This window comes from Hippocampus guttulatus, chromosome 2, assembly GCF_054856545.1.
Source record: "Hippocampus guttulatus isolate MCC_2025c chromosome 2, RoL_Hgut_1.0, whole genome shotgun sequence".
In the NCBI taxonomy this organism is placed as follows: domain Eukaryota; kingdom Metazoa; phylum Chordata; class Actinopteri; order Syngnathiformes; family Syngnathidae; genus Hippocampus; species Hippocampus guttulatus.
Genome location: NC_141262.1, coordinates 21,733,627 through 21,755,106, shown reverse-complemented (window position 1 = coordinate 21,755,106; position 21,480 = coordinate 21,733,627). Strand labels below are relative to the sequence as shown.

The 21,480-nt window shown below is 42.9% G+C and overlaps 2 protein-coding genes and 1 long non-coding RNA gene across 3 annotated transcripts; 2 read left to right on the top strand and 1 right to left on the bottom strand.

The window, feature by feature from the left end:
* Positions 1 to 864: 864 nt before the first annotated feature.
* tmem216 (transmembrane protein 216) lies at positions 865 to 2,561 on the top strand. Its single transcript, XM_086101707.1, has 5 exons — positions 865 to 935; positions 1,011 to 1,104; positions 1,180 to 1,272; positions 2,086 to 2,287; positions 2,399 to 2,561. Exons 1-5 carry the CDS (start codon positions 900 to 902, stop codon positions 2,412 to 2,414), a joined length of 441 nt encoding a protein of 146 aa, XP_085957833.1. The 5' UTR covers positions 865 to 899; the 3' UTR covers positions 2,415 to 2,561.
* LOC147208899 (uncharacterized) lies at positions 1,254 to 4,047 on the bottom strand. The gene is made up of 3 exons (XR_015098975.1): positions 3,965 to 4,047; positions 2,100 to 2,327; positions 1,254 to 1,341 (listed from the first exon to the last, which is right to left on the bottom strand). It is a non-coding gene; the product is annotated as an uncharacterized LOC147208899 (long non-coding RNA).
* A 2,899-nt stretch (positions 4,048 to 6,946) lies between these two features.
* Positions 6,947 to 20,808, top strand: sparc (secreted protein, acidic, cysteine-rich (osteonectin)). The gene is made up of 10 exons (XM_086101693.1): positions 6,947 to 7,060; positions 10,911 to 10,976; positions 11,330 to 11,488; positions 13,900 to 13,984; positions 15,171 to 15,292; positions 15,656 to 15,776; positions 17,529 to 17,662; positions 18,601 to 18,749; positions 19,146 to 19,294; positions 20,434 to 20,808. The coding sequence occupies exons 2-10, from the start codon at positions 10,920 to 10,922 to the stop codon at positions 20,460 to 20,462; spliced, it is 1,005 nt and encodes a 334-aa protein (XP_085957819.1). The 5' UTR covers positions 6,947 to 7,060; positions 10,911 to 10,919; the 3' UTR covers positions 20,463 to 20,808.
* Positions 20,809 to 21,480: the final 672 nt, after the last annotated feature.

Sequence of the window (21,480 nt, the reverse complement as noted above, 5' to 3'; positions counted from 1 at the left end):
ATCTTTATATTTTGTACGTTACAGTTACATGCCGTCAATTAATGCTTAGTGCTACCACGTGATGAGCTTTAACGCATTTTAATGTGATAAATTTGACTAGCACCGCGTCTGCCTACTAAGAGTACTGTACTTTAGACTGAACTGCAATATTTGGAAAAAAGGCGAAACACTGATCGTCGATCATAAACTTTTCAAAACACCAGTTACCAAATGTTAAAAGTTTCCGTCCGTATGGTCCCGTTGTCAAGCAAATTCAGCCCGCTTTACGTCACTTTTTTTGTGCTGGTAACTGATGATTCGGTAAAAGCCCAAGTTCGTATTCAAATCCTTCGCAAAATAAACGTTTAGAGGTGCAGACTCCGAGATGTACTTAATACAAGTAAAAAGTAAAAATGAGTCAGTTACATGTAAGGAAAAAAAGCTTTGATAATCCGGTACGATTAAAAAAAAAACTCAACATAATCTGCAAAAAAAAAAAAGAAATCTGTATTCCCTTTGTTCCCTCAGATGTATGCTATTAAAACATGCTTCCACAGCGTTGCTAATGTGGATTTACTAACAAAATAATGAGCTAATGAAAACTAAAACAAATAAATGTCAAGGCATTTTTAAAGGGCAGAAGCTAATAGTTTTTATGCTAACAAAAGATAATATTTTTAAGTACAGTTATCTGTGTTCAATTATACAGAGAAAAAGCTAAACGTTGGCTGAAAACCAACTATTCAAGCATGAATAGATATCTTAAAATTCTACTTAAGTAGAGTAACAAAGTATTTGTACTCTTAATTCCCAACATTGCAGTAAAGACATGCTGAGTAGGTTGAGCTTTAAAATGTTCTTCTTATTAGTATTATTAATGAGGTGCATGGCATTCAACTTGTATTGGTGTTTTGACTGTGATGTCATTTGTTTGTGCTTCAGGCAGCCAGCCAATCGTATCCTTCACGTGATTTCATTTTGCTTGCGTGTCTGCTTGACCTTGTGCGCGTGACCTTGACATGCACCCGCAGCTGTCATCGACCCCTTTGCAGGTGCTCCTGTACCTCAACTGCTGGTACTTTGCCGCCTTTTTCCTGGCAAACATCCTCATGTTCATCTATAAAGGTCGTCCGACGACAAACTTCCAACTACAGTGAGCGTTGAGAAGTTTCCTGAAGATCTTCTGCTTCTTCCCGGCAGGACTTTTACTGCCCTATCCGGCTAGTAATTTGATTCTGGACGTGGCGCTGCTGTTTCTCTTCCTCGGTCTGGAGATTCTGCGTATCTTCTACGGTAGGTGGTGACGCTGCACTCGGGACGTTTCGTTTTTTTAATGACATTTAAAGGGACACGGTACACTACCTGAAAAAGAAAAAAAAACATGTTAGGCCCATGAAGCCAGTTTGACTTAAATTTCGTAGAATTATCTATCATGAGAGGACCCACAAAAAGGTCAAGAAGCTATGCCTTTAACACCAATGGAAGTCTGCCATCTTACTTTGAAGTGGTCAAAGTATGATGATTCACCATAAATCCCAAAATAAATAACACTTTGAAGAACCAACCAGTTTGATTTAGCACCTTTAAATCTGGTAGACTTGTATGGTAAGAGTACACCCACAAAAAAGTCTGAAGAAGCCATGTCCGGAGCACCCCAGTAACTCTGCCATATTAGTTTAAAGCGGCTAAAGTGTGATAATTTACTTTAAAATGTGAAATAAATCTTTTGAAAATTCATACCCTGAAGTCAGTTTGACTTTTCCACATGAGATTCAGGAGGCATTTCTATGATGAGAAGACCTACAAAAAAGTCTCAGGAAGTCATGCTGGAAATGTCGTTTTGGTTTGAATGTAAAACTAATCACTCTTAATGACAATTCAATCCCTTAACCCAATTTGACATAGCAACATGAAATTTGCTAGGCACGCCTATCATGAGTAGACCCACAAAAACGTGTGAAGAAGCCAACCCAGATACAGCACAGGAAGTCTGGCATCTGTGTTTGAAGCGACCGTTTTAAGGTCACCCTGGCCATTTCTCAGCAAACTTCTTGATGTGGATTGAAACTGTTGATATCGGTGACAACCATATTGTGTATGTGTCAGGATGGAAGGGTAACCTGTGTGAGCACGCGGTGACCACGGCGGTGTCTCTGTTCCTGCTTCTGCCGTGCATCACGCTGTCTGCCTACTTCCTGTTTCTGCAAAGTTTGGTGCTGCGTCTGGAGTTCCTGCTGGGCTTGGTGCTGCTAGGCTTCTATAGCCTCCAGTTCCTGCTCAGCATCCTGGCCTTGTCCGCCTTCGCCAGGTGAACTACACGCACCCTCATCCATTGCAGACCCCCTTCCCTAAAAAAAAAAATACATGCATTACCTCATGTGATCCCACTAAAATGTTCCTTCATGTTTTCTTCCTGTAGGTCCAAAGTTTATTGATGAGCACCAAGCATCACATCTAACATGTCAGATTTCATTTGTATATAATTTTGCTACTTATCCTACATATTTTGACATTTTTACTTTTATACAAAAAGAGCTAATAAAGCTCTGAACATCAAATAAATAAATAGTCTCTATCAACAACCTTTTATGTCTCGCTTCTTCTGTTTGTCACTCTCCTTAAAAATATAATATTGTACTCGCTAATCTATACATGTTTGAAATACAAGAACGTTTCTACGGAGCTTGATTTGCAAAATATTATTAGGATAACCAAAATCTTTCTTGTCTTCCTTTTGACATTTTTCCCCACTCACCTGGAGACAAAAAAATGACTCTTGGCCACTAATGTCCGCCAAGGAGCACATCACAGAAGACCAGGAACGATCATTGTCTCTGACCGAATCACCTTTTGGAAAGGGGGTCCCACAAGGTTCAATTTCAGGACCACTTCTCTTTCTAAAACAGTATCACATGTATGTTGCTGATACACTGGAGCTTGCTCTCATTCATCCATTCTCTGTAGAGCTTCTCCTGACGGGTTTGTGGATGTTCTGCAGCCTATCAGCTAATTTTGGGCGAGAGGCAGGGTACACCCTGAACAGGTCGCCAGTCCCTCATGCTCATTGATTCCAAATTACTTTTGAATGGTAGTAAAACAAAAGCAACTGTATGTGTGGCATCTACTTCAACTTCCTCCATCTCTCTATTTCCAACCTTGACATTTGATTGATTGATCAACAGGAGATCATCAGAATTTCTACTGATAAATCATCTGCTCATTCACATATTTGTCACTCTTAACTGAGAAACGTATTCCACTGGAGAACATCACAAAAGATCAACAGCAGAAGCTACCAGGAAACTTTTTCTGTCTTCCTTCTGACATTTGACACTCGGTGAAGAGCTAAAAAATGTCCACAAGTCCCTGCTAGTGTCCACTGAAGAGCAAATCTCACGAGATCATCACAGACGGTGAACAGGACATCAAAACGTCAGCAGATCATCTAGACCCCACAGAAGACCCATCACCAGGGCATCAAGGGAAAGCTGTTGGTGCTGCGCTTCTTTCCTGAGCCTGACAGCAGGTGGCGACAGAACTCTTGGCTGGAGTTGAGGAAAACAGGTCAGAGGTCACAGCAGAAGTCAACATGTCAGAAGCGCTGAACTTTAAATGTCCTCCGAGGACCTTCAGAGTTTGCGCAGACGATCGCCAGCTTGTTTTACCGCATTCTGAGGACCTTGTTTGTCTTTGTTAGATGCGTGCGCAGAGAAGTGAAAGCATGCCGCCGTCACGGTAACGCTCTTTAAGTCTCCAAATGCTGCTAATCTGATCGCAACATGTCGACGGGGCACGTTTGATTTTGTCTGTAAGCTTTCATTCGCATCCACAAACTCTTTCACTCTCACAGATGGGATCTTGTCAGCGTGTGCGTGCATGCGCAGCACGTTCCAACATGTTCATAAAACATGAAAAAATTTTGACTCCACCATTGAAATCACATTAAACATATGGAAAAAAAACTCTGACTCTCATGTGTTTCTACCTTCATAGTATTCAAGGCACTTGATTACCATCAGCAGCAACTGAGGGTTCAGGATTTTCCTGCAGGACACTCGGACAGGGTCACAAGGGCTGAGGATCGATCGGTTGGGGGGACGACCCACCCCACCACCTGAGCCATGGTGCCCCGGAAGTCATCCATTCCAGACACCCATGATTTTATTTTTTTACAGCCTCATCTAGTGAATGTGATGGGTCACAGCCCCACTTAAACTCCAACCAGCAAAAGTCAAAATAAATTACCTCCACCAAGGCACAAAAATCAAAATACTGACTGAGGAATTATAACATGTTGCGCTCCCGTCCAGTAGGTGACAGTAATGCACATTACAAACAACCCGATTCATGCCTGACCTGGCTATGCAGTAACATTTTAATTCTGCTAAATAACGAATAAACAAATGAACTATGCGACAAACTGAACTACATGACAGTTTCAAACTAATGAATATTACAGAAACTACGATACACTGACGAAGTAATGATGTAACAAACTTAAGTAAAAACACTCAGTTCTCCTGAGACGTCATTCTTCCACTTGTAAAAATATGATAAAACTATGACTTGAATCTCAAAAATACATTCTAGTCATCTCGACCGCCTCCCATTTTTTGACAGTGAAGGAGAGCGAACAGGCACTAAGGAAGCGTTTAAAAAGTATCTGAATGACTTGAAGTCTGTTTTAAGAAGTTGAAATGTGTTTTCCAGCGAGAGGTAGCAGTACAACTCTTGCCCACAACGTTTTAGATCTGGTTGGTGGGTGCAAAATGCGGTAAAATACACCTTCTCCTCTCTTGCAGCTGTGATAATCACCGCACCATTTTCAACCACGTGACTTTTCAATGCTCGTTCACGTGACGGCCCCCGGGGCTCACACCAACCTGCCCCAACGCCACGTCGGCACACCGACGAGGAAGAAGAAGGTAGGAGGAGGTAAGGAGGTAAATAAAGGAGGGACACACACACACACACAAAAGAGCAGCCTGGCAGGGGAAAAAAAAGTGGGTGAGTGAGTCCCTCCCTTCCTGCCTCACCTCCCTCCCTCTTCTAAGCCTTTCCCGAAGCTTCCAGGCAGAATGGAAAACGCCACGTTGCGCGTCCCTCAGCACCCATACACCCACCACCCCCTCGCCCAATCCAGCTGTTTCTGTCAGCAGGGATGAGACAGCTGGCACGCTCGATTGCCTCTGTCTGACATCAGACATTAGATGCATTGTGTCATGATGGACAAATGCAAATGTGTCAATGGCCTCCTCCAGAGAGTTCAAGTGTGATGGCAGTGAACTCGTTCACTTGAATTTAATTGAACGGAATTGAGCCGGATTGAATTGAATTACTGCCAGCGAAGAATATATTTGTGAACCCTGCATGTTATGAACCAAATCAATGAATGAATCGTAATGAATTTACCTGTGAAAATTAATATACAGTATTGCTTGATTCATCAAGCAATTGACAAACGGATCGACAGATGAATATGAGAATGCTGCCCCCCGGCAGACAAGATACACACACCAAAAAGAGCCACAATGAACCTCCAGTGCACACCGACATACTTGCGCTATGCCAATACAGATTTGCATATTTTTTTTCCAATTTTTTTTTGTATGGGCAGAGGTTACCCCCTGCCCCCGTTTCTGCTTATTGTCAGTCTATTCTCGTTTTTCCAAGAATTTGGAGTTTACCCCCAAATAAATAAATAAATAAATAAAACGTGACTGGGTCAATTATATGCGAAATTTTGCTACTTGATCACCACCTGTACTTTTTTTTTTGTGTCTATATGTGAGCCCTGAGTTTGACTGTTGACCAGTCTGTTGTTTGCAGGGGTGGAGCTACAGGATGGCCAGGGGTGGCCCAAGGGACCCATTGTCATTCTGTGGGCAACGCCCATACCGAGGGTAACATTTTAATACCTCTGATTTTTTTTTCCTGCCATTTTCAGATGGATGCAGAATTTTTTGAGACCCCTTGCTACGCTGACACAACTTTGTTTTTAGATTAACTGCATATTTCAAGCATACATGTATAATTGATCCCAATGCAAACTGTAAAATAATAAACATGAAATCCCTACCATTAACGTCAATCAAAATCATTACTGTCACACCATAGCAATTGAATTGAATATTGAACTTGAATTGAATTGAATATTGAATTGAATACAACTTTATTGTCAAATGTGCTGTATATGTAACATACAGCAAGCAGGCAAGGCCATAGTAATTGTTTATCCTACCACCCACAGTCATGTTTTTTCATGAAATAAAATGCATACATATACCAATATAATCAGGAGCAAACGTCTGTAACAAGCAGCATTTATAATTGTGAAGAATGAAGAGACTTTGCTGTATTTGTGCTTTTGAGATATGATGTGAGTGAATGAGCCAGTGATCGTAGTGTGGAAAATGGCGTTGGCCGTCTCAGACAATTGATCACTGTAATCGGCTGTTATCAAGCGAATCGTTGCAGTTGACTATGTGATAGTACACAAAAGCAAAGTCGCTGCAAAGAAAATGATATTATCATGTAAATTAAGCTCAGCAAAACGTCCCTTTTAAATTAGATTTCTTCCAGCTTGATTGTGATTGTGATGGGCATTGTTCTGGAGAGTTGTGAATATTATTTCATGAAAATCCTGACTGTGGATGGTAGAGACAAAGAATGACCCTTATCCATTCCTCACTGAGGTGTAGTGTCACCGTGGCCACCCCACTGAAAAATATCTGGCTACGGCCCTGGTTGTTTGTGTTTCTGCCCTGCAAAAACTGACCGTACAATTGGAATTCCATCAAGTTTTTCAGCTGCATGACATAAACATCAGCTTGGCGTTGGGAGGCACACAAGTTATTTGATGTGCTTTTAGCAGCACTTTGGTCTGCAATGTCAACAAGAGCAGCTCAATTTGTGGTCACAGTTTGGCCTCTCCCACCAGGCGGGGTAAGAAGAGGGAAAAGTGGGAGCGGGGGAAGGAGGGGGAGGGGGTGGCGTCCTACCACAGTGGGAAGCGTTCAGAAGCCCTCAAAGATCATCTTCATCTTGACTTGTCCGCTCCGCTGCTTCTCTGCTCCCAAAGGTAAGACTTTGAGAATTCTTCCACTCTCTGCTTATTTTTTGGTTGTTTTGTTTGATTGACAGCAACCTTCAATACTCAACTATACTTCACCACACAAAACATCAAAGTGACATGCTTGTAGATCTTCAGATGTTTACTGTCAACATGTAACTTGACAAAAAAAAAGAAAAATTGGGGAAAAAATGGTTTGAACATTTGGAGCTAAGCAGCAACAAAGAAAGGAGTTGCTGCGGGATGATAATTGTTTGCCACATCGGCAGTGGGGGAGGTAAAAGGGTGGGGGGGGGGGGGTTCAGGGGGGCATGGGTGGTGAGGGTGGTGGTGGGTATGGGGGAGGGTTAGTGGTCATTCCAAGTCAGACATTTGACTTGGAATGCCAAGAAAAGACTTGGGAGAAAAGGGACAAGCAAAAAAGGCGACAACATCTCAGCCTGGTGTTCCCTCCCACGTGAAGGAATGCAGGTTGCCATGGCAACCGCTCACTTGCTTACAGACTTTGACACTTCAAAGATCCCGAAAATGTGCAGTCAGGCAAAGCGACGTGAGCAGGTATGCAGAATGATCTGACGATAACCACCAACGATTTGTCTGCTGCGCTTGGTATCAGTCTGCCTATGCCCCGATCAAATCCACCAAAATCTGCATTGCGCCAGGATTTGATGAGGTCGGAACAGACGTGGATTTAGGTCAACTTTCTACCACCAAATTGTTACTCTGCCAGGAGCTGGACAGCTAAATTGGAAAAAAAAATGCACAGTGAGTCTTGCGCTTGCACCAAAATCAAGATCTGCCGACATTTGTGCTCCATTGCTAATGCACTGACTACCAAAAAAATGAGCCCAAAGAATTCAAATCAAGTCAAAGAGTTTGTTCATTAACACTCACCCAGTCCAAATATTGTTTTTTGAACCGAGAAGTCTTTTTAATTGACCCGAATTGTGAAAGTACAGCACCCGAAAGAGTTAGAACAGTTGTACACAAGTACACAATAAAGTTTGGTACAAATATACGGTATGTGTATGTGAGTTTTGAAATCAACATTTCATGTCCAGTTCTGTGTTTCAACCACTCCCAAATGGGATCAAAACCGATTTCCAGAGAAAGTTGTCGTATTTATTGTCTTGGCGTCGTCTTCACAAGTTCGTTCATCGACACTTGTCTTTTTTTTGTTTTGTTCTGGTGAGCCTTTCCCTGAGGGAGTACTTTGGGCAGGTGTGCAATGCGTCTCCCAAACTTTGCTGACAGGAAATTTATGTTCGACTGAAGTGCGCGAGCAGGTGCATGCTCGGAGCTGCAATTAATAATAATAATAGATTTTATTTATAAGCGCCTTTCAAGACACCCAAGGACACTTTACAATAACAAAAAACACAAAACAATACGGGTTGAGCAGCGGCAGCCAAAACGCGCCAGCGTTCACTCAACCCGAAAGTCAGAAAGAAACAATTCCGACACGCACCCCCGCCTCCCTCACCACCACCACTAGCGTGCTGCTGACTTTGCTAATAACAGGAATAAAAACATATTTTTCTATTAGCGAAAGGGAACAAACCGCATGAAAATCGGAAACTAGATTTTTGTGATTCTTAAGGCCGTTTTTTTTACTCCCATTGTTAATGTCAACATGTTCAGTCTATTAACTGTGGTGCTTCTCATTTTGGTTGTCGGTGAGCTGAAGCGTATCGAAGCTTAAGCCATTTGCAGTGTATATATGATCACGTCTATTAACATAGCGAGAGAAAAATTTGTGGTGAGACAAGTTGCAAGTAGATGAGAATCTTAGTTGAAACTCAAAGAAAGGAGGAATAAAGGGGAAGAGAAGTTGGAAGGTTCTCAGGTTACTTTTCCACTCTGCTGAGCTCATCTTTCCTTCCCTTGTCCTTTTTTTCTGGACTGTGGAACCGTTGTCTCCACACCTGAAAAGAAAAAAAACAAAAAAACAGCACAACTTGGAAAGTCTCCAATGTTCTCTCAGGAGCATCACAGTTAAATTTGAAATGCGTTTTGCCACTTTCACTTGTTGAAGGTTAACTGCTGCTTGATAACCATCAAATGTAAACGTTAGCAGTCATGGGCAACTGTTAGCTTGCTTTGGCAACAGTTTTAGCATTAGCAACATTGCTGTTGAAGCCAAAAACACAATCTGTATCGTATTGAATCCTTGTCTGATATCACCCGTCACTTTTATCCATTTACCTTCCCACCTATTATCAAGAGTTTTTCAATAATTCCGACTGTACATATTTCTTTAATGTTCAAATTAAAGCTGAAAAATGTCAAAGCAGCATCCTTCAATCTTTCTCTATCCCAACCTCAGAGGAAAAAGTTTGGACTCTCACAGTTTAACGTGTGGGAGAAGGTCACACTATTTAAGAGAAAATGTTTTTTTATGGACGCTCTTTGTTAGTCCCCACATGATAAATGAAGTATGATTGCAGTAGTAGTAGTAGTAGTAGTAGTAGTAGTAGTAGTGCCGTTTGATGAACTTCTCATTTCATGCATCCACACGTCAGGATGTTTACGGCGAGGAGACGACCGTATTTGCGTCAGTCTCTCCTTGAAAGCAAAGCACTCATTCTGTGTCCGGCAGTTTTCCTGGCATGCTGACACCGCCGAGTCCGGCAGCAAATCAAACAAGCGTGTGTAGCAAAGAGCTACTTTATGAGAGCGACTGGGCCTTTTCCAAATAAAACACTTTGTTTGGTACTTGCGTCACCTCCTCCTCTCCCCGCCTCGCTCAATGAGCACGGCGGTGTTCCTACAAGTCAAACACACTCGGATGAGATCTTTTTTTTTTCATCATCTTCTCAATGTTGCCTCCTGGCTATTTTTAGAAGAGATGCTGCCTTGTGCGCAATGTTCTCACTCTGGAACTTTCCACCAAAACAAACAAACAAACAGGCTCACTGAGCATCATCATCATCGTCGTCTGAGTACATTTTGGACAAGTGTATGCTTTCGTCTTGTGGGAAAACAGAAGTTCCTTTTGTCAGAAAACCGGAACCTTTCCGTGGTGAAATTAAGACAACATATACAAAAGTGGATCAAACAAAAGGGCAACTTGAGTGTTCTTTGTGTTATGTCGAGCGGCGTTCACCTTTACGTTCAACTGGGCAGGAACTCAAAGAAAAATGATCAGACCCTCCGGTGGAGCGAGGAGGAGAACATTCCGGATACCGATGTTGAAAGGAGGCCAGAAGAGCAGCGGGAGCTTTTTTGTGCTTTGATGCCGGTACTGAGCAGCCTGCAAGCGTTCTTCGTACATTCCTGATGTCTGCATGATAGAAACGCAAACCCAAACAAAAGAGCTTTGATGGAATCCTTCATTTGATGGGAGATGGAGGCAGACGGCATTCCCCAACAATGAAAGCTCACACGGCCTCAGACGGACAAGACAGAGCGCTCGCTTGTTCAACATCTGGAAAACAAAACGTGCAATCATGTTGACGTCTCAATCATTTTGGTTTGCCGCAGAAAGGGCGAAAACGTTCCGAAACACTTCATGAAGTCCTCGGGGGACCTTCTCAATGTTTGCAAAATGCACATATTCTTTAGTGTAGTTGTTCATTTGACAGGAACAATATTCAGAAAATATTAAATGAGAGTAGAAAACCTCCGTGACAGATTGCACCTTTGTAACTTTGTAAATATAACTTTGTAATTTCCTTCTGCAGTCTTCTGCAGTAGATGTGAGACCAAATTAAGTGAACTGTGACATAAAAATCCATACAATAGTCCCTCAGGGAACCCCTGAGAGGCCTTGCTCATTGTCACTTTTTGTTTTAAGCATTTGTGTTGAAATCCAAATGATTAAAAAAAAAAAATCTCATTTTGATTTTTGTGTCCACAGACACTGAAGATGAGGGTGTGGATCATCTTCCTGGTTTGCCTGGCCGGACACGCCGTGGCCGCTCCTGTAAGTCCGCTCTCTCTCTATCTCTGAAAACCAATCACTGTAAAGTCTTCAACTTCTTCAGAAAGACCAGAAAAAACAGAAAGTCTTCTGGCCTTAAGACAGGGATGCCCAAATCCAGTCCTCGAGAACCCTTACCCAGCCTGTTTCCGATGTTTCCCTCATCCAACATACCTGATTGGAAAGATCAGCTCATTACGAAACTTTGCAGGAATTTGACAATGATCCTGAACAATTGAATGTGTCTTGGAGGAGGGAGACATCCAAAACATGGAGGATAGGGGCTCTCGAAGACCGCACTTGTGCACCGTCTGCACTGCCCGTTGAATTAAAGCGCTTTTACTCGGGTTTGTCAGACTGAGGAGCAGCCGATGGACGAGGCGCTGGTGCCGGTCGAGGAGCAGCCGATGGACGAGGAGCTGGTGGCGGTCGAGGAGCAGCCAATGGATGAGGAGCTGGTGGCGGACGAGGAGTTGGTGGTGGACGAGCCCGCGGCAGAGGATTCGGTTGTTGAGGTGAGTCACGAGCAGTCAGACCCCTGAAAAGTTCCTCCGCAGTCTTTGCGGTTTGTCAACTTCGACTTCAAGCAAAAATCAAGATGCTCCTGTTTGTTTTTTGGCCCAAAGAAAGACTTGCCTAAAAAAGTAATCTGGATCAAATTGATCCAGATTTCATAATCCCTTTTTCTGATATTACAGATCACATTGATCTTGTAGTTTTTACTCTGGGTTTTCCAGATAGGAGCAATGTGATCCAGAGAAGACAGATTTGAGGTCTTTGGAAAGATTCATAGTTTGATCCCAGTTGTACTTTTATTCCACTTCGCCCGTTCAATTTTATTTTCGTTCTAACTTGACGGGGTTACATTGCCTCCAGCACAAGATGATGTCATTAGTTACTTCTATTATACAAAATATGCTTGTGCGGTTTGCTGTCAGAGCTATTCAAGGTACCTTGGAAAAACGTGTCTGTTAAATGGCTAATGGAGAAGCCTAATCCTAATTTCCATTTGCCCAGGCGAGGATCGGATGACTACGTTTTTACATGGATCAGTTTTGAGGTCGAATGTGGTCTCACTCAGTCTGAGTCAATGTTTAGAATTACCAGACCCTGGAATTCAAAAAAGATCATCTACTGGAGTGACCAAGAACATTCTCGATATTGAAAGGAAACCAGTAGGCGAGACGGAACTTTGATACTCAAAACATGACTACAGTTGGTTCAAATGCTGCCATTTTCTTTTCTTAAAACCGCAAATGTTCCAGTTAGATGATCACATCCAGACAGAAGAAGACAAAACCCCAAACGGTGCTGCTTGTTTTTGTCTATGGGAAGAAAAATGACCAGGTGGGACAGTGGATGACCAGCTAGGAGACGGTTGCGTGACAAACCGCAGGACTGATTCTCCAGCTGGTCCTGATGATGTCACCATGTTTCCTTTCAGTCCCGATCACCCGCATCATCATCTTCATCGTTTTCAAATCCCAAATTTCCGTTTTGGAGGACTTTATGTGAAAAAACAGGACGCTTACATCTTGGAAGTCATTCAGCAGGAAATCAAATGCCAAGACAGAATGTTCTGGAAGTGCTTTGTTGTTTTCGAAGGAGGGGGTGGGGGGGGGGGGAACTTTAGCGTGTGAACGTTGGCTACTACTGTGCTCCCGAAGGACCACAGACGCCACAGCTGGAAAAAGCAGCCTCATGCAACCTCTCAGGAAGCGCTGACGTCTTCCCAGCTTCACCGCATGGGAGACGCAGCTGCTCATTACCGTCAGCCATTTGGGTCCCGCCGCTCATGAGCTGGTTCCTTCAGGGCGGAACCTTCTGGAATGGGGCCAGTCCCACTTCAAAGCCTCGATGGTCACAAATAAATCTTTGGCTGTGCTGGGAATCACTCCATTTCCGCGGGTTTATATGAAATAGAGAATTACAGGTTGTGTTTTTACAACAAACGCATGGCTTAGACTTTAGCCCACTCATTTACTGCTAACCTTAACAAATAGTATGAAACACGTATAACCATCCATCCGTCCATTTTCTGATCGGCCTATCCTCACAAGGTTCGCGGGGACACATATAACCCTTGAAGCAAATGACGTTTGAACACAAATGGTACAGCAACACATTTAGACATTCAGTATACCAGCACCCCTCTGTCATTTATTCTATATCCTCTGCGAAGAGCTGAGATGATGTGAGATCTCTGTACTGTACAGGTGTCCGTGTACAGTATAGCCGTCTGTCTGTCTGCTATTCACTTGAAACAAAGAGTAATTGCAAACAAAGGCACAAAACTAAGTCACAGGTGTTTGGAACTGAAAAATATACGACAGTATTCCAGTTTTAAAATGAAATTAATTCATGAATTATTTGCATTTTGTTTTCTCAGTATTCACAAAATCTAAATTGACTGCAGGATGGCAAGAGTATTTTTCCCCCACTTCAAATTCATTTTGGGGGCCACCGGATCGAACCTCTTCATTGCGCGCACGGGCTGTATGATTGACACCACAGGCGCTAAATGAATCTCCTGTCCTCACTTGAACATAGTTCCTAGGCACCGAGACCTGAGATTATGCCTAAGCAATACTTTTTATAATTAGACGCGGCTATGGCCTGAGCGCAAAAACAGCAAACTCCTGCTGACGTTTATTGGCCACAGCAATTAGATCATTAACAGCCCCTGCAGTAGTATTTTCTAAACAGTTTCTCAACTAAATGGGTCATCAATTTGTTGATCAATCATGGAGAAGTCTTTATAAGAACTAGGACCATCCTAAAACCAACAGGTTCCAAGGATCTGAAAAAATAGTAAATGATTCTAAAAAGCGGCGATTGTTTTCCATTTCCTCCAAGTGGGCTCGCGCATTCCTGCCGCCGCTTAATCAACTTCCAGTCTGACCTTTTGACCTTTGCTGCTTCCCAGGAGACGGAGGTTGGTGCCAACCCGGTTCAGGTGGAGATCGGCGAGTTTGATGAGGCCATCGAGCTGGAAGACGACGTTGCCGAGAGTGAGCGGGCGCACACGCACGTCACACCGCACACACGTCCACGGTTCGCTGCGGGTATTTCACCGGCTACACGCTCGTGTGGACTCCAGATTCAAAACCAAAACCACAAGCTAGATGGCATGTTCAGGACTGAAATGGCGTATAATTAGGACAACAGTTGTAAATTGCGCAGTGTGGTCGTGAAGCAGGCACACTGCCACAAGAAATACAAACATGCATACCCACATGGGATTAAAAAAAAAATCTAAATGTTAGCTATAAATATTTGCTCTCCCCAAAAACAAACTGCGCAGAAATATAGAGGGAGTCCCACAGTTTACGACGGAGTTCCGTTGCGATGGTGAAATCGCTAAGCTAGGCTAACACAGTCGTAAAGTAAAACTTGTAGGTCATAAATCCAAAAGAATTTTAAAAAATTGCAAGTCGGGTAGTAGGTGAGTGTGCGTTCTTGTAAGTGCGTCTTCTTGAACCAACAAGCAAACTCATTCACTGTGTATGTTGCTAACCTTGAAACCGCCCATGTCGGAACACCCACGATCACCTGTCATTCAACTGTATTGTCAGTTTTTATTTATTTTTCTTCAAGTAACATTAAGGCAGTTTAACTTATTAGTCTGCGGACCAGTGGTCGACTAGTTAGCGCGTCGGCCTCAAAGTGCAGAGGTGCACGGTCCGATTTCGGCTCCGGCTCCTTCCTATGTGGAATTTGCATGTTTTCCCCCGTGCCTGTGTGGGTTTTCTCTGGGTACTCCGGTTTCCTCCCACATTCCAAAAACATGTGTGGCAGGTAAATAGAACACTGTAAATTAATCTTGCTGTACCCCGCCTATTGCCCGAAGCTGTTGGGATAGGCTGCAGCACGCCTTGTGAGGATAAGTGGATCATAAAATGGATGTATGGATGGAACTTCTTAGTCTATTTTTCTCGGTTGTTTTAGCTATCAGTAATTTTTTTTTGAACTAGTATGACCCAGTTTTGTTTTTTAACAAAAACAGTTTTGTTTTTTAACAACCGGCCCCAATTTCTTTTTCTGTTTCCAATATTTGTGTATTTTAAGACAAACATTTTTATATATTTTTAAAAAAAAGTTTTTTTTTTTAAATTCTGATGCAATAATTTTGTAGTTTTGTATTTTTCGTCTAAAATGTTCCCTTTTCACCCCTGATGATGATGTGTTTCTGTCCAGATCCATGCCTGCAGCACGAATGCAAGAAGGGCAAAGTGTGCGAAGTGGACGACAGCAACACCCCCATCTGCGTGTGTCAGGACCCCTCCACCTGCACCCCCGCCGAGGGACAGTTTGAACACGTACGTTCTTCAAATTTCTGTGTTTCAAATCCTCTGCGCATGCTCGTGGTTGCACTTTGAATCGGTGAAGGCGCTACCGGCGCGCACACACGCAACGTCAGTGCAAAGTGAATTGCATCTCAAAAACCTGTCGTCCATTTGGCCGTATTGCACCGTACAGAGCATAACAAATGTTTATCACCAGTGGGGGTTTTTTAGGCCTTGGAACTGAATTGGCTTAGTTACCGCAGTTTGAATACACAAAAGGTCCAAGCTGAGTACTGAACGTCGCACTGTTCAACGAGACAAGGAACCAAAAGTAAATGAAGAAAGAATTTAGAAGACCCAAATCATTGCATCTCACTGTTCCCTTGTTGTGTTCAGGTTTGCGGCACAGACAACAAGACATACGACACTTCCTGCCACTTCTTTGCCGCCAAGTGCGCCTTGGAGGGAACCAAGAAGGGTCACAAACTGCACCTGGACTACATCGGGCCATGCAAAGGTGAACCTTAACCCCCGTAAATATTGAGCCATTTGAATCAAGGTCATGTGACTTTCAACAAATTATCCGAGGAAAACATTTGCGAATGAGAAACGGTTCTCAATTGCCTTACTGGGATAAATAAATGCGACATAAGATCTTTAAGAACTATGACAAAAATGGAAGACAAATACAAAATGACAACACTTGCAAGGAGCATGAAGCCACTGACTCACTTCAGCTTCTGATGTCACTCACTCGGCTACACCCCTTGAAGGCAGACATCCTGTTATTTAAAAAGATAGTCGTGATATTTTAGGGACTGTAACGGATTAATGATATTTATTGTATCCGAGTAATTTGCATCAACATCTTCGTCTCGGAACTCAACTTGTAAATCAAGGTTGCAGTGTACTGCCAAGTGTGAAAATAATCCCAAGCGGGAGCGGCTGCAGCTGCAGCCGCTCTGTCGCCTGAGACGTGCCCAAACACGTTTGTGTACACACTCAAACCGGGCTGGAGTGCGGGAGTGCGAGGTTCAAGTGGAGAACAGGCTGACGGCATTGATAAAGAGATGCTTCCCATTCGTCTAGAAAATGACATGCTAGCATGCTAGCAAGTCAATATTAGCATCACAAGCTTTTATCAGAAACATGATTAGGATCCAAGAACTGGACGGTGCGTTGCATTTTTTGTTTGTTTGTTGATTTGATGAAAGATAAACATATCACCAATTCCTGCGAGCACGTTTATAGATCCCAAACACAAGTCCTTCCAAAACTCACTCAGCAGCACTCTCTGCCACACATAGCCACTAGTACCTTTTTGATCGATCAGTCAGTGTCAGTATCAGACACACGAAAAAAATCTCAAAGACCCAAGCACAAAACTGACAGTCAGATATTTTTGTCCCAAGTAGCTATTTGGGGCAAATTCTAGGGTGTGTCCTTTAACAAACTCCTACTTCAAATTTGGTCCTAATGAGACCCAATTGGAAGAAAGTATCCGAGACAGATGGACGATGATATAGGGTGACCCAAAATGATTGCTGAACACAGGACTTTTTGTGTTTGAGAACTTTTTTTATTTCAGTTCAAGTCAATTTCAATCCATCCAAACGTGTGATTTACTCTCTTTCTGACTTCCGGGTTGAGTGAACGCTGGCGCGTTTTGGCTGCCGCTGCTCAACCCGTATTGTTTTGTGTTTTTTGTTATTGTAAAGTGTCCTTGGGTGTCTTGAAAGGCGCTTATAAATAAAATGTATTATTATTATTATTATTATTACAGATTATCAAAAACTTCAGGACCAAAGGAAGTTTTCAGATGTTGAAAGGGAACAAACTGCATGAGGTTTGAGAGTTAGGGTGGCTGGGAATGTAAATAGCATCAGGGACACTGTCGCTCGCAGTCCTAACAAGTCCATTCGGAGGCATAGCCAGGAGCCATACATTCCTCTAGAATTACGCAGATTTGGATCATGGACCTGCATTTCTTTCCCTACAAAAGTCACACTAATTAGAAAATCACCCAGGGGAATCGGGAGTAAAGAGTTGTCATGTGTCGTTGATTTGTTGGGAAATATGGACACTGCTCGACATCACTTTGTTAGTTTGTGCTTTTATGCCAAATTGTTTCAACTGCTGCGATGCACTTCAAGTTGAGCTCAGTTGAGCCCTCCTGAGAATTCTACTGCGGGGCTTTTATCTGGCACAAAGACACTAAAGCACGGCAATTCCATTTTAAAATCCTGGCACCGGCTTTGTGACTGTGCAGAAATTGAGCCCTGCTTGGACAACGAGCTGAACCAATTTCCTCTGCGAATGAGGGACTGGCTGAAGAACGTCCTGGTGACTCTGTACGAGCGTGACGAGGACAACAACCTGCTTACCGAGAAGCAGAAGCTCAGGGTGAGTCTGCTCCTCAGGAATACCACCTTTACGGTCGGCGTCACTGGCCCCTTTCACACCGACAGTACACGGGAAAAGTGACTATCAGGTGTTAAATTTCACACTGCAGTCCCAACTTTCCACGACTCCCCTTTACACAGCTACTGTACCACTAAAGTCATGCCCCGGATATAACCCGGAAGCCAGGAAATTGGCGAATGACCGAAAACCCGCCATTTTGTATCGCTACCTTTCATACAGATCGATGTGAGAAAAAGCCGGCTTTGATTTTCACAGACTGCGTGAAAGGGGCTCATGCCAGGATAAGGTTTTGGTTGGGAATCAATCGACTATTTGAAATGCTGTTGGGTTTTTTTTTTCATGCTGATCTTGCTGGTGCGCAACAGCAGCAGCAGAAGAGAAAGCAAAACAAAACAGCCAAGATTCAAAATTTTGGTCAGTGGGCAACCTGCTTTACCACTTGAGCCAAAGCTACCCAGCAAGACCAACATGCAGGTGTTGCCCTGCTGGTAGCTGGTGACACCAGCAAGACTCCAGCTGGTCACCAGCTCCTACCAACATACTGGCTCTGTCGGGTGACTGTGGCTCATTCCATAGCGCTGGTTGCCCAGTGACTGAAGATTGAGCTGTTTGAATCTGGGCTGTCTTGTTTTGCTGCTGGTGACGTTTTGGTCTTGCTGGTGAAACCAGCACGAAAACAAAACCCTGCTGCTGAATGCATTTTTTTTAGCAGGGTATTTCAAAAAGGAGGACTAAAGAATTTGGATCATGTTTACTGTTAAAAGGCGTCAAAATTATGAACCCATTCTCAAAATAGTTGTCCATGAATTTGATAATCGATTAAACTGTCATTGGCTGGCTATGACGTCAACAATGTGAAGTTAACAAAATGGCACCTTTGGTGTTGTGTGTTGACCTTTTGACTTCGGGCTCTGCAGGTGAAGAAGATCTACGAGAATGAGAAGAGGCTGAAGGCGGGAGAACACACCCTGGACCTGCTGGCTCACGACTTCGTCAAGAACTACAACATGTATATCTTCCCCGTGCACTGGCAGTTCAAACAACTGGACCAGCACCCCGCCGACGGGTACGTGCGCTCAGACACCTCCACCTACTCCCGGACCCTCCGTGGTCACAGGTTTATCAGGAAGGGGATGTTCCAAAACCCACCAGCGATAGGAACTCAGTTTGTGGCTCGCGGAACATGAAGGGAAACTTCACGTTCATGGTTCAGTCTGTAACGTGTGAAAATTGGCAAAATTGTTGATCATTGTTTTCCATGTATTTTTTGGAGGAAAATAAAATACATCTGCTTTCATGAAGGGTTAAAGAAACTATGAATCAGTTGTCACTAATAATTGATTAATTGCAGATTAATCTTTGCACAACCCATAAAAAACGACATGGGCATTTTTAGCGGGTGAGCAACTGTTGACCGTGGATAGGTCAGCTCTTGACTGTACTACGCTTGTTTGGTTGACAGCTACCTGACGCACAGCGAGCTGGCGCCCCTGCGCGCCCCCCTCATTCCCATGGAGCACTGCACCACGCGCTTCTTCGAGGAGTGCGACGCTGACGGCGACAAGTACATCGCCCTGGAGGAGTGGGCCGGCTGCTTCGGCATCAAGGAGCGTGAGTAGCCTCTTACATCCAACCCCACAACCTCCTGACATTCCTCATCTGCACGCTGAGCAAATGCCTTCTACGAATTGATATTTTTGGGACTGCAGGAAAGTGTTTGCTCTCTATCCCTGTCGCCCACCTACGAGCAAGCGGCAAAATACGTAAATAAATAAATAAATAAAAATAATAATTAGGGATATCCCCATCACATTTTTTGGGCACCAAAGTCCTAGTCCAAGTCACTTGATTAAGAGTATCTGCCGATGAAAAAAAGAATATCCAACTAACGTGGGTTGGTTGGTCGTGCCTGAATTGTGCGGCTCAATGATGACATCACAGGGAAGCGACTGTTGCTGCGTTAGCGTCTTGGCTGCTAAATTAGTGTAGAAACAACTAACCCGATAACTCACACATCAAATCAACAATCGGAACGATGGAGTGTTATATCGTGCACTATATGCTTTAATTTCCCACTAAAAGATTGATCATTATATGTAGTAGCATAGCTCCAAGCAAAGTTTCTACAATAGCTTTGGCTAATTCAAAATAGGAAGTGACATTACAGGAAGTGGCGAAATAACAAAAGTAAAAGAAACTGAATCCGACGTGGTATACGCATAACCGGAAGTGATGTCCTTTTATTGTCTCAAAAAACCAAAATGTAAATTTGAAAATGTTTGTGAACTTTTCCATTTTTTTTTGTTGATTGTTCCACTCGATATGTATCTGCTGAAAATTACGTGATCGGCCCGGATTTGCAGTCATGTAATCGGGTCGGGACAACTCAAATTTTTAATTGCTGACATGATTTGGAAAATTTTAAGTTAAATGAGGTGTCGAAACAATGAATTGATGATCAAAAGGGTTGTCAATTAAGTTGATAATCAATAAATCCATTAACTCTTGCAGCACTAATTCTGTGATATCATTGAAGGTTCATACTGTACACTTGTTTGGTGTAAAGTTGGTTGACAGCATTAACGTTCCTTGTCCACAGACGGCACAAATATTTTCTTCTTCTGCATTTTTTTTGACAATTAGAAAGTACTACTGACCTAGAAAGGACTTGAACAGCAACAACTGCTCTTTCTATGTGAATTCACCACCGCTAACATTGACATGCTCGTAAATGGTTTGTGTCTTTGCAGAGGATGTGGACACCGACCTCCTCATCTAAGTTCCGTCCCCCACAAGCAGAGGCGCCACACAACTAGTCGCTTCTTTCGGGATGAGGTGCTCATCGCTAAGTTTAAGAAAAAAGAAATGTTAAAGAAAAAAACTGTTTTGGTGCCAATTGCTTTATTTTTTTTTTTAAGTAACAATCTTTTCTGCCTTATACCACTATTAAACAAGCAAAAATTCCAAAAGCGAAACATGCACAAACTAACGTCAAACTAAAGACTTCTGATGTAAATGTTTTATTTTTTTTAAATCATATTTAAATTTCTTTTTACGTGCTTCCATTGGACATTAATTAGACTAAAGTGTAAAAGTCCAAAAATAAAGTTTGGAAATAAACATTCCCTGCGCTTGCTTTTCTACTGCACGCTTACTTTGTTTAGTTGTTGTGCTCCACTACTGTGCTCGTCCGGCCCTTGCCTGGTTTCCATGGCGACACCTGGTTTCCATGGTGATGGTGCTAAATGAAGATGGGCATGTTTAACAAGGGGAAAAGTCTCGCAGGCTGAGTTTTTCTCTCCAAAGTGTTTCTACTGACAACAGCAGCAAAGCTTCCTTGAAGAAATACAATAAAAAAGAATCAAACGATCAAATGTCTGCATGGCTTTCATATCTTCATCGCAACCTCAGCACATACTTTGGACATCCTCATCTTCACGAGAGCACTATCCCCAGATATTAGACACGTCGCACAGTTAGCATGAGCATTGTATGCTAATGCATTAGGAGTCTTTATATTGGACAATTTAGCAAAATTATTGGATGAACATAATAAGTTTAGATTTACTCCTACAAAACGTGTCCATGACTTCCGAGTCTTCGTCACAACCTCAGGAAACACTTTGGACATTCTCATCTTCACCATCACTACGTGGCTAACAACACGCAAACCTATTAGCCACACCCCACACTGACATTAGATTCCATGTGAGACCTGATGTTAGTATTAGCATTGTGTACTAACCAATTTGGACACTTCAGTCTTCATTCAAACAACAAAGCACTAGATGACTAAT